The sequence below is a fragment of the Grammomys surdaster genome, unplaced genomic scaffold, assembly GCF_004785775.1.
Source record: "Grammomys surdaster isolate TR1022 unplaced genomic scaffold, NIH_TR_1.0 797, whole genome shotgun sequence".
In the NCBI taxonomy this organism is placed as follows: Eukaryota; Metazoa; Chordata; class Mammalia; order Rodentia; family Muridae; genus Grammomys; species Grammomys surdaster.
In genome coordinates, this window is record NW_021605216.1 from 107,353 (window position 1) to 125,945 (window position 18,593).

The 18,593-nt window shown below is 48.0% G+C and overlaps 1 protein-coding gene across 1 annotated transcript; it reads left to right on the forward strand.

Moving 5' to 3' along the window:
- The first annotated feature begins 8,376 nt into the window (after window positions 1-8,376).
- Window positions 8,377-18,292, forward strand: Faxdc2 (fatty acid hydroxylase domain containing 2). The gene is made up of 8 exons (XM_028782512.1): window positions 8,377-8,412; window positions 8,767-8,867; window positions 8,962-9,065; window positions 11,876-11,997; window positions 15,656-15,861; window positions 16,244-16,349; window positions 16,630-16,796; window positions 18,127-18,292. The coding sequence occupies exons 1-8, from the start codon at window positions 8,377-8,379 to the stop codon at window positions 18,290-18,292; spliced, it is 1,008 nt and encodes a 335-aa protein (XP_028638345.1).
- The last annotated feature ends 301 nt before the right edge of the window (window positions 18,293-18,593 follow it).

Genomic DNA, 18,593 nt, shown 5'->3' on the forward strand with positions numbered 1-18,593 from the left:
ACAGTACCCCAGAGATGTGGCTCTTATCTAACTGTAACTTAAATGCTGTGATAACCTTTCCCCTGCTTCCTCTCTTGGACTTTCCCCACATTCTTAGACCCTCGAGTCCTCTCAGCTGATGGTTTCGACTTTGTTAGATTCTGTCTGTGAGAAATGCTGGTCCTGGTTTCTGTGTGGGCTTATTTCACCAAACACGATGGTCTCCAGTTCCATTCATCTTTTGGACTTTTCTGGTCATGCTTTGTTTGGCCGAGTACTGTTCTACTAGACACCTCAGTTGTGATTTGTCCATTCACTGTTGGTGAACAATTACGTTGCCCCTTCTTCCTTCCTTTCCTTGTGAGTGTGATAATGAAGATTAAATTCAGGGCCTCCTAAGCAGGGGAAATGGACTATCATTGAGCCACACAGCACACCTCTTTTTATTTAAAAAAAAAAAGTTTTTTTTCTAGACTAAAATCATTTTATTTTAACTCACAAATAAAACATCATACAGCTGGCCCAAGGAAGCCAAATACTTGGGTAGCCCAACTCTGCTAATCTCAGTGAACCCCACAATGGACATAGTCTTCCGTGGCCACTTAAGCAATGGAGCTGCTAAGGGCCAGAGGGTTAGCTGGAGGTTTACACTTCCACTACCAATCAGGATCTTACCCTGAAGGACTTAGCTCATCAGAGCTTACTTCCCATTCCTTCAGCTGGAATTTCTTGGTCAGGTTAACCCTGCATTAGAAAGTCTACACTGCCTCAGCACCCAGCTGAAACGTTACATGGAGTGCCTCCAGTTCTAAGCACACTCCAGAAACTGATTTTAAAAACATGTAGCTCTGCTAGCCAGGTTTCCCAGTAGGGAATGTCAGGCTTTCTGGGTTCTGCATTACCACTCCCGCAGAAGACCCTGTGTGGGTGTGACTTGTGCGGCTCCATGACAAGCCCACAGCCATATGACTGCAATGGCTGCCATCCGGCCAGACTGTCAGGGGAACCACCTGGTAAGAGAAGCTTTGGTTTCTGCGTGTCATCCTGAGTATTCATCTGCTCAGCATCTAAGTATTCTAAACTGTCTAAAAGACGTACTCTGTGTGAGTGTGTGTGTGTGTGTGTAAGCATGCACGTGCACACCCCAGAGCATGAACTCATACACAAGTGCAAGTGTGTGCATGTGTACACCCCTCAGGGATCTCAAGGCATTGGGCCCCTTGGAGCTGGAGTTACAGGTATTTGTGGGATACCTGGCTTGTTAAATGGGTTCCAGGGTCAAAACTCTAGGCTTCATGACTGTGCTACAAGTACTCTAACCACTAAGCCACCCCTCCAGCCCCTCACCTTTAAATTATTTATTCTTTATTTTGAGGCAGGTGTTGCTAAAATATCCATTGGCTTTCAGGTAGCTGGGATTCCAGGTTTGCAGCACCATATTGACATTTCCTTCATTTGTCAACAACTGTAAGCAGTGATTCAGTGGGCATGAGAGTATAGACATCCCAGGGTTCTGACATCATTAAATATGCTCACTGACTAACCCTGGATCACCTACCTACCTGTGAATTACAAATGCTGGGATTAAGGCACAGCCTCCACATCTGGATGGCAGTTCCTTTTTCTCTTTTGAGAAGTTCCATTTTATTTTTTATTGAAGATAAAATTTGCTGTTCATCCTTCTCCCTCAGCCCCTTCTTTCTCTTGCACCCCACAGCCTCCTTTCTGCCTCTTGTGCTCTGTGTTTTTGTGTTCCCAGCTTCCTCTCTCGCATTCTCCTATCTGGTTCCAGAGTCTATGCCCCCCCTTCTCTCTCTCTCTCTCTCTCTCTCTCTCTCTCTCTCTCTCACACACACACACACACACACACACACACACACGTTCGAGTATTAAAAGTTATGAGTGGCATCTGAGAGAGAACTTGCAATTTTTGTCTGAGGTTGGATTACCTCATGGTATAATCCTTTTCAAATTCATCCATTTTTCTGCAAACTTCATAATTTCATTTTTTTTCTTCAGGGCTGAAAAACATTCCATCATGTATAGGTACCACATTTCCATTATACAGTCCGTGTCCTAGGTGTTGAGACTAGAGTAGCCATGGACAAGGACGTGTAGCATCTCTGTGGCAGAGTTGGGTGGTTTGAATGACAATGGTCCCTGTGGGCTCGTATATTTGAAAGCTTGGTCCTCAGTTAGTGGAACTGTTTGGGAAGGGTTAGGAGGAGTGACTTTGTTGGAGGAGGCGTGTCACTGGGGGTGGGCAACTTGCAGGTCAGATGTGAGCTCTCGGCTACTTCTCCAGCACCGTCCCTGCCTACCTTCTGCCACAATCCCTCCCATGGTGATCCTGAATTAACCCCTCTGAAACTGTAAGCAAGCCCCCAGTTAAATATTTTATTTTAAAAGTTGCCTTGGTCGAGGTGTCTCTTCACAACAGTAGAACACTAGCTAAGATAGAGTACGTGGAGCCCTGAGGGTATACGCCAGGAGAGACTGGGCTGGCTCATGTGCTACTTCCATTTTGTTTTGCTTTCTTTTCTTTTAGTTTCGTTTGTTTGTTGGGATTAAAGGTGTGCATCAGCTGTGGTGCAAGGTCCATGTTTGACGTCTGAGACACATCCATGCTGATTTCTGTGATGGCTGGGCAAGTTTCAATCCCTCTTCCAGTGTACTGAGATCCCCTTCACCTGGGTCTTTGCCAGCACTTTTTATCTTTCAGAAAGAGACAGGCTTTCTACATGTGGTTCATACACTCAGAGTTCCAGCCCCAGGGAGGTGGAAGCAGAAGAATCCAGACTTCAAGGTCATCCTCAGTCACCCTGGTGAGGCCAGCTGAGACTACAAGAGACCAGGTCTCAAAGGAAAAAAAAAAGAAAGAAGGAAACAAGCAAGAAAAAGAACCCACTCCTATAACACAAAGTGAAATGCTACAATTTGTTTATTAATTCCAGTTTGAACCAGTAAAAGCAAAGTATATTTATTCTTTTACAATTCTATATAGTGTCTTGGTCATACCCATCCACAAATTCTTCCATTCATCTTTCTGTTTGCAGGGTGGAGGGTATTTTGTTGTTTTAAAAGATTTTACTTATGTGTATGTGTGTGCATCTGTGTGTGTCTTTGTGTGTGTGTGTGTGTGTGTGTGTGTCTATGGAAGTCAGAAGCGGGTGTCAGATCCTCTGGAGCTGGAGTTAACAGCAGTTAAGATCCATGTGCTGTGGACACCAGGAACCCAACTAATCCTCTGCACAAGTAGTATTTGCTTTTAATCCCTGGGCCATCTATCTCTCCTACCTCTTTTGATTCTCTTAAATTACATTTTATTCACTTGCTTATTTGATGTGGGTGATGGAGAGGGAGAATGTGTGTGAGTGTGCGCCCATAGAGCTCTGAGATCAGCTTTTAGAAGTCCATTCTCCTCTCCCACCATGTGGGTGATGACTGGCTTGGGAAGTCAGAGCCATCTCTCTAGACCCTAGAACGTGCAGTGATCTTCCTGCCTCTGCTTCCTGAGTTGTGGGAGCCACCATGCTTGCCTCATATGCCAGTTTTTAGGTACAAGATTTCACATACAGGGTTTTATATACAGGTTTATGTTAGGGAACAAAAATCTCAACACTTTCAATGGAGGCATGCATGTGGTGTATGCGTGCGTGCACACTTGAACACGTGTGTGCACACACACAAATACACACACACACACACACACACACGAGGAAAACATCCACCCACATGAAACAAATAAAAGCATATAGAAAGAACCACAATGGAGGCGTGGGTGCAGTGCACACACCGTATGTGTATGAAAACGCCTGTGCACATAAAGCAAACTTAATAAAAAGAAGTACAATGGAATCTTGAATTAATTCCAAGCTTCATGTTATACAACGGGAACAGGAGGGTTAAAGTGGGATTGTCCAGGGTCTGAGCAGACAGCGCAGGAGGTGAAAACACTTTCTACAGAAGAGGACCTGAACATGAACCCCCAGAACTCACGGACAAGCAGGTGCAGTGACATGGATCTGTAACTCCAGCACGTCTATAATGAGATGAGAGGCAGAGACAGGAGGATGCAGTACAGTGGGGATCAGAGACTATGTATGCCTCAAGGTGGAAAATGAAGAGGAAGCTGCAACACTGAGCTTGCCCTCTGACCTCACATGTGCACCCACATACCAAAAACGTCTACACTAAACAAACAAAAACTGAAGGGGCTGGAGCGATGGCTCAACAGTCAAGAGCATTGGCTATTCTTGCAGAGGACCTGGGTTCGGTTCCCAGCACCCACATGGCAGCTCACAATGATGCCTAGTTCCAGTTTCAGGGGTCCTTAAACCCTCTTCTGAATTACATGGGCATCAAGCATGGACACGGTGGATAAACTAACATGTATGGAAAACATGCATGCACATAAAATAAATAAATCTAAAAAACCCAAAAACCCTGGATTTCAGTTGCACCCCACAGAAAGCTTCCAGAGAGGAGAGCTGTGTCCCAGTCTCAGTGGAACGAATCCGTATGCTGAGAGAGTATGCTGCATCTCCATGGAAACAGATGATGGCAAGAAGGATCATCTTCGATGGCAGTCACTCCATTCACACAGCTGAATCAGATTTATCTTGACACAAAGGACTCCTGTAGCTCAGGTTAGCCTCAAACTCCCTAAGTAACTGAGGATGACCTTGAGCTACAGTCCTCCCCCCTCCCTCCTCCCAAATGGTGGGTTCACACAAGTATCTACCTCTCCTACTTTATGTAGTGCTGGGGCATCAAGCCCAGGGCCTCATGCATGCGGGGCGAGCACTCTCTACCTACTCAGCCACAGCTACAACCCTTCACATCTGGGCTCAAAAACTTGTAATTGGTCTGACTCAAGCTCAGCCTCCCCTGTATACACTGAAACCCAGTCTGGGCCACTTGAGATGCTACACACATGGAATCCCAGTACCTTGGAGGCTGAATCCAGAGATTCTTAAATTTGAGGCAAATCACTTGGGAGGAAACAGTTCACTGTGAGCTTGGGGACACATGGCTCAGGGCAAGGAGAACCCTGGGCATTCAAATACATCTTGTCTCCCTCAGCAGTTTCTTAGCACAGGTCCACCAGTTTTGTAAATAATTTATTGATTCATTGTTATCTTTCAAATATTTGCTTTTATTTTTAATTATCTGCTTGCATGTGGGTATGCACGCACACAGGTATAGGATGGGGTTGGAAGACAGCATCGGATTCCCCCAGAGCTGGAGTTCCAGGCCCTGTGAACTGTCAACAAACACCTGGAATAGCTCGGCCATGTCTTCACCCCAGTTTTTAAGTTTTTTTGTTTTGTTTTGTTTTGTTTTTGGTTTTTTCAAGACAGGGTTTCTTTGTGTAGTCCTGGCTATCCTGGAACTCACTCTGTAGACCAGGCTAGCCTCGAACTTTTGAACTCAGAAATCCACCTGCCTCTGCCTCCCAAGTGCTGGGATTAAAGGTGTGCGCCACCACTGCCCGGCAGTTTTTAAGTTTTGAGACAGGATCTTACGAGGTTTTGAGGCTGGCGTGGAATTCACTATGGAGGCCAGACTTGATACTGACCCTCAAGTGTTGAGGTGACAGGAACACATCACTAGACTTCTAGCTTGGTTCTTCTGAAGTTGATTTTGGAAAGTGTGGCCTTATGGACCTGAATTGAAAGTTTTCCTTCAGGTCCTTACCTCCAGAGTTTGCCACAGCCCCCTGAACAGTGAGTTCTTCACAAAAGCCTCTAGAAGGTATGGACAGACTCTGGAAGGTCAAAGGCCACTTCTCACAGATAGGGAAGGCTCACTTCTCATTAGATAGGGAATTCACTAGGAGACTCTGACTTGTAAGGGAGGTCGCCTGTGTGGCCCTAGAAGCTTAAGGAACAAACCCTCCAAAAGTACCCCCAGCCTCTTCCCCATCCTGACAGAGTCGGTCACCTCATACCGCCCAATAGCACCAGAGAGAAAACCGTGAACCAGGACTATGTTGTCAGCAACCATTCTGCAGACATGTAGATACCAGACATCACCCCCACCTCGCCCCACCCCCCAGTCCCACCAAATTGAAGTGTTTGCTAAGACATCTGGACATTTGGCTCCCCGACACAAGACAGCCAACAGACTCAGCACCCACATCCTGATTCTCTTCTTACCCCCCTGGGCCTCACCACCACACTTTTTCAGGTCCCTGGACAGCAAGAGTCCTGGTGGTCTGTGAAGGGAGTTTCTCTGACCTTAAGGATGTGGACCAAGAAACCCTATCTCAAAAAACAACAAAACAAAACAAAAGGATGTGGACCAAACCATGGTGGAATCACAAGGACTTCTCAGGTGAACAAGGAATTAAACAACAAACAAACTAGCAGTGATTTAGAGGAAAATGCTTGGACTGGGGACATGGTTCTGAAGGCTGAGTGCTTCCTGAGCATGAAACTCTGGGTTTGACTTCCAGCACTTGGGAGATGAAGGCAGGAAGATCAGAAGGTCAAAGTCAAGTTTAATGCCAGCTTGGGCTGCTAAAACTCTGCCTTAAAAGACAATACCTCAGGTTTGGACCAAGGCTCCAGTTCTGGGGTGTTCACTAAAGAGAGTCCCAAAGGCACAGCTGTGACTGCCACGTCCTACTACCAGCTCCTGCATCCCCGCCTGGACCTTCACTAAAGAACTTCTCAAGGGGCAGGGCACAAGCAGACCCAGCAGCCTACCCCACCCCAGGCATCCCGAACACCATCTTCTGTCATAAGCCCCCCCACGTGTAACCCCAGCTCCAGCTGGGATCCAGATGCCTTGGGCTCTTGCCTACGGTGGGGTCATCCACAGTGAGTGTCAACTGCTTCCAAACACCCAATGACAGGCACACTCTCCTGTTTCCAGTCACAGCAGTCTGCAGGTGGGACAGAGGAGCCGCTGCTCAGTATCCATCCAGGGCAAGAGAAACCTAGCATGGCGTCTAAAAGAGTACAGTTAACTCTCATCGTCAAAAAGGGAAAAATCTGCAACTCGGTGGCAAGAAGTCCTGTTAGACGCTGGACCCTGGTCCCAGCTCTCTACTTTCTACCCTGATTCGGGAGGTGACAAAAGTCTCCCTTTGTCTACGCTCCTTCTGCTCTTTCTGCTCCTTCTGTTTGTCCTACCTTGGGCTGGGAGACCTGAAATTCCTGCAGCTAGATATGGTCCCAGGAGACAGGGTGGCCTCTGGGTTAATGATGGGTTGGTCTGGGCTGGTCGCAGGTCTTGTAAATCAGACCATGCTGAGAGTGCATACCAGAGACAAGGAAAGAGAATTAAGAGAATTAGAGAATTGCTACTGAGTTCTCAGTGTGTGTGTGTGTGTGTGTGTGTGTATGTGTGTCACCACAGCTGAAGTGTGGTGTCTTCACGTTATGTGGCTTGGTTGCCTCCTAATGTCCTAATAACAAAATTAAAGGCACGTACCATCATGGCAGACTATCCACCTTAGTCTTTGAGACAAGATCTCTTACTGAACCTGGAGATTTCTGATTTAGCTAGACTGGCTGGCTCGCCAATGAAGCCCAGGCATCCTTTGTTTCTACCCTAGGATTGGACATTTGCCATGTGGTCTCTGGGATTTGAACTCAGGACCTCTAGAAGAACAGTCAGTGTTCTTAACCATTTAGCCATCTCTCCAGCTCCCGTTCTCTGCATTCTTTGTCTTCCTGACTCCTGAGTGCTGGGGTTACAGGCATCTGGGGATGGAACCCAGAACCTCCTGAGTGCTACAAAAACCACTCCAGTCATTAAGCCATACCCCCAGCCTCAACTAGTGTGAGGTGACAGGATTATTGTCCCTTATAGTTAGTGAGGCTGAGTCTCTTTCCACGGGTCCATCATAAAACAAACAGGATATTAAGCACCACAGCCAAGGCAAACCAAAGAATGGCCTTGCAGCCCCAAGGGCCTTGCAGCCCCGAGGGCCTTGCAGCATGCTCTAGTTGTCCTGGGTATGATACCTCCCAGAGAACTGTGGCTCTAAGAGCCATCAGAGGCACTTATGTACACTCCTAACTGAACAGAAGAGAAACAGCAAGAAGTGCCATAAGGAAAAACAGGATGCATTGGAAACTGAACCTCAGTCCTCTGCAAGAGCAACTGGTGCTCTCAACAGCTCAGCCATTTCTCCAGCCCCAGATCAGTTCTGTATGAAGCCCTGCCTTCAGTGTTGGGAGACCCCACACTCCTTGTCTCTGCCTCTTTCTTCACACTTCCTCTCTGCATTTCCCTAGCTATTTACTGCTAATTTGTCTCCCCTGTATAAATTTTAGGAACAGTTTGTCTGGTGCCAGCCTTGAATTCCTCCACTGTCTCCTCTTCAGCTGTATGTGGTAAAGGCTCCAAAACCTGTATTTTATCTTCCAGATGACAGTAGACATGGAAAGTCCAAGAGGCTATGAGAAGACCAACCAAGTAAGCACCTGCCATCCCACTGTGCTGGTTAGGGGTCCTGGAGCTCCATGTTATCCTGTTCCCTCTTGCTGTTGTCTGTCTACATGGCTTAGCTGGCCTGGAATTCACTACGTAGAGCAGGCTGGCCTTGAACTCACCCCTTTGCCAAGAGGTCCAATGACACATGGCACAGCTGTTAAAAGCCTTTCCTATCCAGATCTGGGCAGCAACATTGCTCAACAGTTTTGTTGTCGTTGGGGCAATATAAGCACACCTAGACAGAGTCAAGAACCTTAGTAGGGAAGGAACTTCTACAGACCGGGAAAGCTTAGTAGCCTGTTCCCAGCAAGAGCCTGACTGGCCTGACATTCTCAGTTCCTACAGGAGGGACACATCTGGGGCTCCATGAGGAGGACAGCTCTCATCCTGGGCTCTGGGCTGCTCTTGTTGGTGGCCTTCTGGAACTCAGTTACATGGTGAGTGTGTTCCGTCCAGACCTGTGGTGAGAGGCACGGCATGAAAGAGCTGGCTTCCAGGTCTCCCAGAATCTTGAATGATTTTCCTTCCAAGGCATCTTCAAAGATTTGTGGGTACTTCCGGCTACTTCTGGCAGACCCAGTGGGAGAAACTACTGTCTACATTTGAAGGCAATGAGTGGCTCCTCTTCATTTTAGGTGAGGTTCTAGCCAGAGGGCTGTTTTGTGCTCTACATCTGTTCTTCTCCCATACTACTTTATTATTTATTATTGTTGTTATCATTATTATTGTTGTTGTTATTTGAAGGACAGGCATAAGGTTGCCATTGCATGCCTGAGGCGGTTAGAGGACAACATGCAGAAGCTGGTTCTCTCCTTCCACCACGTGGTCCTGGGAGCCGAGTTGAACTCAGGCTGCCAAGCTCGGCTGCCAGCACCTTCACCTGCTGCTGCTCTACGTTATGGGCCCAATCTGCTCGCCTGTAGTTTTGTTTTTTCAGACAGGTTCTCATTATGTACCCCTGGCTGTCTTGGAACTCAGATCCTCCTGCCTCTGCTTCCTGAGTGTTAGGATTATAGCATTTGGGCTGGAGAGATGGCTCAGCAGTTAAGAGCACTGACTGTTGTTCTTCCAGGGGTCCTGAGTTCAATTCCCAGCAACTACATGGTGGCTCATAACCGTCTGTAATGGGATCCGATGCCCTCTTCTGGTGTGTCTGAAGACAGCTACAGTGTACTTGTATAAATAATAGATAATATTTTTTTAAAAAGGAGTATAGCATGTACCACTACCTGCCTAACCTGCTGGGTTTCTGTTTGTTTTTTTATGTATGTGACTACACTGTAGCTGTCTTCAGACACACCAGAAGAGGGCCTCAGATCCCTTTACACATGGTTGTTAGTCACCATGTGGTTGCTGTGAACTGAACTCAGGACCTCTGGAAGGGCAGTCAGTGCTCTTAACCACTGAGCCATCTCTCCAGCCCAACCTGCTGGTTCTTTTCTTTTTTCTTTTTCTTTTTTTTGAGACAGGGTTTCTCTGTGTAGCCCTGGCTGTCCTGGAACTCACTCTGTAGACCAGGCTGGCCTCGAACTCAGAAATCCGCCTGCCTCTGCCTCCCAAGTGCTGGGATTAAAGGCATGCGCCACTACTGTCCGGCTAACCTGCTGGTTCTTTAACCAAGTTTTTCATTGAACACTTGTAGCCATCTTGCCACATGATCAAGGGTTTAATATTTCATTTTGCCAGGTCTGTTCTGTCACATGGAAGATTCCTCATCTCGTATTAACAGTTAGGCTTCTTTAAATGTTTCCTTGTATAAAAAACCATGCTATTGATATACTTTATGTGTATGTGTTCCTGAGTGTATGTCTGGGTACCATATTCATACAGGAGCTAGAGGTCAGAAGAAGGTATTGGTTTCCCTGGAACTAGAGTTACAAACAGCTATGAACCACCATGTGGGGAATGGGAATCAACCCCAGTTCTCTGGAGAGAAGCCAAAATGCTCTTAACGGCTGAGCACCCTCTATATATAACCCTTAGATTTTCTTGTGTTTTTTGTTTGTTTGTTTGTTTATTTTGAGGCAGGGTTTCTCTGTGAAGCCTTAGCTGTTCTGGAACTTGCTCTATAGACTAGGCTGACCTCAGACTCAGAGATTTGCCTGCCTCTGTCTCACAAGTGCTGAGATTACAGGCATGGGGTTCCACCACCTGGCTTTTCTTGTTCTTTGTAAAGATGCCACGTCAGCATTTCCATGAACAAACCTATGCGTATCTGCTTTCTGTCTCCTATTTCATTTCAGAGTCTATCCAACTGTTCTGAAGAATGGATCTACCAGTGGGTCTTCTCACACTGGCCAAGTTTCTTCCTGTGCCTGTCCTACCCCAGACTTGCGTTTGATAAAGCAGGAAAGGGACTAGAAGAAGGGTACAGAGGAAGATTCAGTGAAACAGTGTCGTTGTTCCTAAGACGTTTCAATCCAGTAAGAGGTCACCGAGCAGTTAGTTAACCATGTTCTCTGGATGACTGCCTTAGGTCATCCAAGGACATGCAGAGCGGGGTGTGACACAAAGAGCCAGATGAAGCATGTCTCGGTCACGATTTTCTTTTTCATTTTGGCCAGGGACATGCATATACCTACCACACTGTGTGTGTGGAGGGCAGCAGATGTCTCTGCAGTATCTGCTCTCTGCACTTTTACATGGCTTGTGGGGCAGGGCTCAGCTCCTCAGGCTTATTTAACAAGACCCTTAACAATGAGCCACCCTGCAGGCTCTATTTTCCTTCTTCTTGGCATAGGGCTTCATGTAGCCCAGGATGTCCAAGAACGGGCATTGGGAAGTAATGGATGGGATGGCCAGGTGCCATCAGCAGCCATGGAGCGACACTTGTGAGGGGAAGGGAAGTGTCACCACAACTTGTGCTGAGAGGGTACAGCAGCAACACCTGTTACCGCAGCAGGTGGCTGAGGCAGGGGGATTGCTGTGAGTTTGGGGTCTATCTGGACTATCCAGTGAGTTTCAAACTAGCCTGGGAGAGACTGAGACCCTGTCTCAAAACAAGTCAAAAATTACCCAAATCCTCAGGTGTGGTGGGACATACCTTTAACCCCAGGATTTGAGAGGCAGAGGGAGTAGGCAATATACTGTGAGTTCAAGGCAACCTAGCCTACACAGACAGGACTACACAGTAAGACCCTGTCTCTCTCTCTCTCTCTCTCTCTCTCTCTCTCTCTCTCTCTCTCTCTCTCTCTCTCTCACACACACACACACACGCACACGCACACGCACACGCACACGCACACGCACACGCACAGTGAGTGGAAGAGGGACAGAGACAAGACAGAACAAATACAGACACCTAGTGACTTGTCCAGGTTCTGCGGCAAGGACTTGAGCAGTGAGTCATCAGGCAGGAGACAGATCCACGTGGCTTGTTCATTCCTTCCTGGTGAGCCACTGTGGTGCCTGGGGCTGTTCTAAGTCCCTCTGCTCCCTGCCTCAGGTGTTGTCCTCGTGCCAGCGCTGTGCTTCTGGGGCTTCAATGGCCTTCTACTGCTGGTGGACACAACGGAAAAACCCACCTTCATCTCCCGCTACCGCATCCAACGTGGCAACAATGAGCCGGTAAGTATCACTGTGTCTCTTAGTGCTAGGAAGGCAGGGACCAACGTCAGGGCAAGTCAAAGACATTCTTGAGGTGACCTGAATCCAGAAGGTAAGAGAAGGGAGCTGGGGGAATACTTGGTTGGTAGAGAGCTTTTTTTTTTTTTTTAATCCCAAAAGTAGCCCTGGGTTCCATCCCTAACACACATATGAGGATGTACAGCTATAATCTCTGCACTCTGGAACTGGAGACAGGAGAATTAGAAGTTCAAGGTTATCCTTGTCTACACAGGAAGTTTGAATGTAGCCCAGGCTATAGGAGACCCTGTCTAAAAGAAGGGGCCGGAGATGGTTCAGCAAGTAAGTGCAATTGCAGCCAAGCCGGAAGACCTGAGTTTGATCCCCAGAACCCACACCCCACATAGTAGAAGGAGAGAACTCTTCATTTACTCTGATCTCCAGATGTACACCAGGGCACAAAGGTTCCTTCACACATACACACAGGGGTCGGGTGGGGGAACGAATAAAAAAAAAAGAAAAAAGAAATTAAAAGGCTACTCAGCCATCAGCCAGTCTAGAACAATGTACTGGTCTCCTGGTTCCCACCCCAGGCTGCTCCATGACGTATTAGGAAGAGAAGCGACTGCCTTAGCCTGGACTCGACTGTCTCAGAGATGGCAGCCTGTTAGCCATGGCACTGAGAGCACAGATCTGAAACCAGACATCTCCTGTCCCAAAGGAGGAACCCCTACTGTACCAGGTGGTGGTATAGACTCTGAATGTAGTTATTTTTTAGCCGCCTCCCCCCACCCCCTCTTCTTTCTCCTCTAAAAGACAAGGTTCCCTGTGTAGCCCCGGTGTTCCTAGAACTCACTCTGTAGACCAGGCTGGCCTGGAACTCACAAAGATCCACCTGCCTCTGACGCCTGAGTGCTGCGGTTAAAGGAGAGCCTCCTTAGTCATCCAACGCAACCAGTAGTGTGAGCCACCAGGACAGCCCCAGGAAGGCAGGAACAGTGCTGGCTTCTGAGCAGCCCCACATGCTTACTGTAGGGATTGAATCACCGCAATGCAGCCTGAACTTGGCTTCCTGGTGCTCTGACAACCTGCAGAGACAACCTTCCCTACACAACAAGGCAGAGCCTGATTCTGAAAACAAGCTATTCTACAGCCCCACCCAAAGCCTGTCCTGACAATCAGCTCCTAACCTGCCCTTGTGTCTGCATGAGTCACCTCTGCTTTCAAGGCTGTCTGCGCCTGGCACCAAAGGCAGGATGGGAAAAAAGGAGTCCTGATGGAGCCCTCTGAAACGGTCCTCTCCTGAGATGACAGCTACCGGACAATTGAAAGGGCTTCCTCCTGCCCACCCTGAAAGAACACAGACTGGAGGCCTTTATGTCAGTATTTGGCCTGTAAGACCTTTTCATCTGCAGGCTGGCTGTCTCCAAAGCAGTCACCATTGACTAAATGCTTTCATCTTTGAGGCTATACACTGTGATGATTGTCATGGTTCAGATGAAGCTTTGTCATGGTCCCTGAGATAGACTAGAGATGAAATAGACTAGAATCTCTTCTTTCTTCTCTTCTCCCACCCCAAAGGGTCTCATGTAGCCCAGGCTGCCCTCCAACTTGCTATGTAGCTGAGGATGATCCCAAACTCCCAATCTTCCTTCTACCTCACACTGGGCTGGGGATCATACCCACAGCTCCAAAAGGATACCAAGAAGGCACTCTGCCCACTGAGCTATGTCCCGGCCCCACCCTGGAGCTTCCAGTTCCAGAGTACCTACAGATCCTCACCAGGCCACAGCTGTGAATATCATGTGTTACCTAGAAACCTTTCAATGACTGGCGAGCAGTAGGCTGTTGTTGGGGCTTCTCCCAGAAGCCAAGGTCTAGAGGTGAGTGACCAGTTCAAGTTTTAACTTTCCAGGCCACAGAGGCAGAGCTTAACCCATGTAACTCCAAGGCTAGCAACCTGCGCTTCAGACTGAGGACACAGGAAGGACCCTGGGACCATCTAGTCCCTAGCTATCTGTAGGACGTGCTGACTTCAGAAGGATCCCGGGATCCCACTGCAGTGGATGCTGATGTGTGCTGGATCTTAGCCCGCCCACGCCACCACTGTCCCATCTCCTTGCCTATGCACATCTCTCTTCTCTCAACACCTCCTTTCTGATCTGGCCTCTACCGCACTGAGGAAATGAAAGCACGATCCACCTACTGCTCTCAGCGCTCCGGGTCTCATGCTTCTCCCGTTCCTTTAGGTCCGGATCTGTGCCTGCCACCTCTCCTGGCTCCTGTCCCTCCTACTCCAGGAAATGTCTCAGCTTCTTCATTCTTCCCTTTCTTACATTCCCTCTCCCACAACACAGCTTCTCTTTGCATTGTGATATAAATGCAAATGCTGTAATTGTTCCATCTCTAAAAAACAAAACCCAAATCTTGGTTGGGTGTGGTGGGACACACCTAGAATCCCAGCATTTGAAAGAGAGGCAGGAAGATCAGAAGGACTGCAAGAGACTGTTTCTTTAGATGAGTATTTTCCCTGCATGTATGTCTGTGTACAAAATATATGCAGTACCCACAGAGTTGAGAAGATGTCAAGTTGACAGTTGTGAGCTGCCATGTGCATGCTGTGAATCGACCTGGGTTCCCTGGGAAAAGCCAGTGTTCTTCCCCAGAGTCATCTCTCTAGCCCCCAAGATTGTTTCAAAAACCGGAAACCAAAACCAGGCCTTGGCCCGATGCACACTACCACCGCCCACTATTCTCCCGTGTAAGGCAAAGGTCTCTGACAGAGCCATCTATGTAGTCTCTCAGAGCTGTCTACATTGTCTCAGAACTGTCTATGCAGCTCCTCAGAGCCATCTCTGCAGCTTCTTAAAACAGTCTCTGTCCTGGTTCTCAGCTGTCTTTTTCCAAACACTTAACAGTAAGGAAGTTTTAAACATACAGACAGAAATGTAGGAGAAATATGAGACGCATCTACATACCATCTCGGATTCATCCATTTAAATACTCTATAATTTCTAACTTTTTCTTGAACTGTTCCAAGTTTGAAACATTGGAGAAGTACTGTTGTTTCTAAGTCTCTTTCCCATAAGGCTGTTGCTTCCTTCCTATTTCCGTAGACCATACCAGTGGCCGAATTTTCAGACCATATATTCCTGACAGGTATCTTGTAGCCACAAAGGCACTTGGTGGAGGTTGCCAGCCAAAAGGTTGACAATCCAGAGACTATTTAGCCTTTCCTCCTGGGACAAGCTTGTCATCTGTTCAGCCTCACTGGATTGGCCCCAAGCAGAGGAAGCTGAGGGAAGTGGAGGCCTGCCTATGCTGGCCTCAAATCTATGTAGAGGCTTTGTTCTCAGGTCACACAGACCTTCTGGAATCCTTTAAGATGACTGAGCCAATCATCACTGACTATCTGTTTCTGTGTTTAACTGGTATTTGTTTCTTTGTCCGTGTAAAGCACTGTGGGTCAGAACTAGGCAGTGATGGACCCTGGCCCACAGAACCTATGCTCTGGTTGGGACATTGCCAAGGACCGGACAGGTCTCTACTGCCAGCCCCAGATGGAGGACTACCCCGGTCACTCCCAAAAACCTATCCCGAGCAGGTCAGGTGGAAACCTATTTCTCATGTGCCCCTCCCTGTTCCGTCTGTCCTCTGGCAGGTAGACCCTGTGAAGCTGCGTCAGTCTATCCGTACAGTTATCTTCAACCAGAGCGTCATCTCTTTCCCCATGCTGGTCATCTACTATCCTTTCTTAAAGTGGAGGAGAGACCCCTGTAGTCGAGAGCTGCCTACCTTCCACTGGTTCCTGGTGGAGCTGGCCTTTTTCACCCTTGTGGAAGAAATCTTGTTCTACTACTTACATCGGTGAGCTCCTTACATGTACACAGTCAGCCCCACCTTGGGGCAGCTCCCTGGTCAGCAAAGGCCTCTGAACTGGGGTCTCTATTCTCAGGCCCCACCCAACAATTGCCAGAGACACAACTGATTCTCCCAACTTGACACAATGCCCAGTGAAAAAAATAGCTGTATGTATGGGAGAGCTGGCCCTTTCTGGGCATCAGTTTGCTTCACCACTGGAGCTGGCAGGCAACGCTAAGCCAGCCTCGTCATCCACGATGAGACGAGAGGAGAGCAAGGAATAGTTGCTAGCACCTCAGATGGGGACCACACTCCCACCTTGGCTTTCTGATGATCTGCTTGGGATGAAGGGAAAAGGGGAGTTGACAGTTACCACTTATCTTTCCAGGCTCTTCCATCACCCAAAGTTGTTCAAAAAAATTCACAGGAAACATCATGAATGGACAGCACCCGTTGGTGTGGTCTCAATCTATGCCGATCCTATAGAACACATGGTAAATATAGCCCCTGAAGCTCCCAAAGTAGGGGCTGGTATTTCCCTGCCCTGTTATTTTCATCTTCTCACTGAATAGCTGCCATCTCTTGGTTGTGCCAGGTGCCTAGTGTGCATTATCACATTCTCCCCAGTCACCTTTCGCTCAAGAGGAAGGTTAAGCTAAGCACGAGTATCCCTTTACAATCCAAGGCGATCTGTCTCCCTGCAGTATCAATGGAAGGCAGAGTGAACACTCAGCTGGGTCTCTCCATCTCCTAGAATCCTCCTTCCTCTTGCAGGTTGCCAACATGTTGCCAGTTATGGTGGGTCCTCTAGCAATGGGCTCTCACTTGTCCTCCATCACTGCGTGGCTATCCCTGGTTCTCATCATCAGCACGCTCACCCACTGTGGCTACCACTTGCCCTTCCTGCCTTTGCCTGAGTTACATGAATACCACCATCTCAAGTAAGCCAACAACACCCTGGTTCAAATGTCTCAGCAGACAGTGCTGTCTATCTGAATGTGTGAGCCAGTCAGGGGAGGCACCTGGCTATGGGAAAGATGCCACCTAGACAAGGCCACCTTGATCTTTTCTTTTTCCTGACACCAGTTTTTTCCTGCAGTTGGGAATTTTAATCATTATTTGGGCTCTGGACTTTCTGAATCTTGGGATCCTTGAATTTTCTCCTCAGAACCCATGTGCATAAAAACTTGGCACACTGAAGCATCATCTTAGTTTTGAGACAGGGTTTCTCTATGTAGTTCTGGCTGTCCTAAAACTTAATGTAGACGCCATTGGCCTCAAACTCAAGAGATCTGCCTGCCCCTGCCTCCTGAGTTCGGATTAAATGGGCCACACCACAACTGGCCTTATCCCAGGCTTTTCCTGGGTCACCAGACAGAACACAGGTTCTTGCATCCCACTCCAAACTCACCAGTCGAAATACCTGTAGAGCACACCTTGGGATCCTGCCTCCTTGGGATCCTGTCTTCCATGGTGGTCTGATGCAGGGAGCCTCTCAGCCTACCTGAGCAAGCATAGATCTGCATGACGTCGTAACTTCTGCATACCAGAATCACACAGTAAAAGTGGGTAGGGAGTTCCCAGAGAGAGGGTTCAGCAGTTGAAATGCTTTCTGTAGCTGGGCATGGCAGCAGGCCTTTAATCCCAGGACTCAGCAGGTGGGCTCAGTGTGAGGTTAACCTGGTCTGGGAGAGTTCCAGGCCAGCCAGGCCTATACAATGATTTATACTCATATAAATGTCAACCTTGCTCTTGTGCTGAGGACAGGAGACAGGATAGCTGGTGCTTACTATCTACCAGCTTAGCCAAAAAGGTGAACTCTGGGTTCAGGAAGAAAGAGGAGTGTGGGAGTGGTGGACGACATCAATACTCCAGTGTGATATCTGTGTGTAGTCACACACAGAGGAAGGGGGGTGGTAGGTACCTGCTAGCACGTGCAAGGCCTAGGGGTCAGTCCTTCAGTTCAAAAATTATTACCTATAGTGGCTCACAATTTTAAATACCATCACTGGGGAAGCTGAGGTAGTAGTGCCACCAGTTCAAAGCCAGCTACATGTAGCGAATTTTAGTTCAGTTTGGTGAAACTGTCTTAAAAACACTAAGAGCAAAAACCCTAAACTACCATCAAATGGAACCCTTCAAAGGAGTATCCTAGTCTCTAACTGCATAGCTGGGCAACATGGAGATGCTACATATGGGAAAGGAGGGCTGAGAAATAAGAGAAACTGAGAGCTTCCCACCACTGCTAGCTGGTTAATTTTCTTCCTTTAGGTTCAACGAGTGCTATGGAATACTGGGTGTGCTGGACCACCTGCATGGGACTGATGTCACGTTTAAGAAGACCAAAGCTTATGAGAGACATGTGGTCCTGTTGGGCTTCACTCCACTCTCAGAAAGCATCCCTGATCCTCCAAAGACAGGGAGTGTGTGCACTTAGACCATCTGGCCTGTGCCCTCATCAGTAGACATTCTGGGAACCAGGCTGCCCTTAACAATTTGCCTCCCTTGGCCACCATACTCAAAGGCCACGATAGGATCAGTTTCCCCCACATTACTTCTCATGTTACTTAGGACCAGGAGTTGACTTAGTGAAGATTGAGGCTGAAGGCCATTCCAGGGAAGACAAATCAGAGAGCCAGGGTGAATCCCCTAGTCCTCTGCTCCACTCCCACACACCACTCCCATGTGGCCTAGGCAGGATTCAGAGAATGGGGTGGCTGTTGGACTGGCTCCAAAAG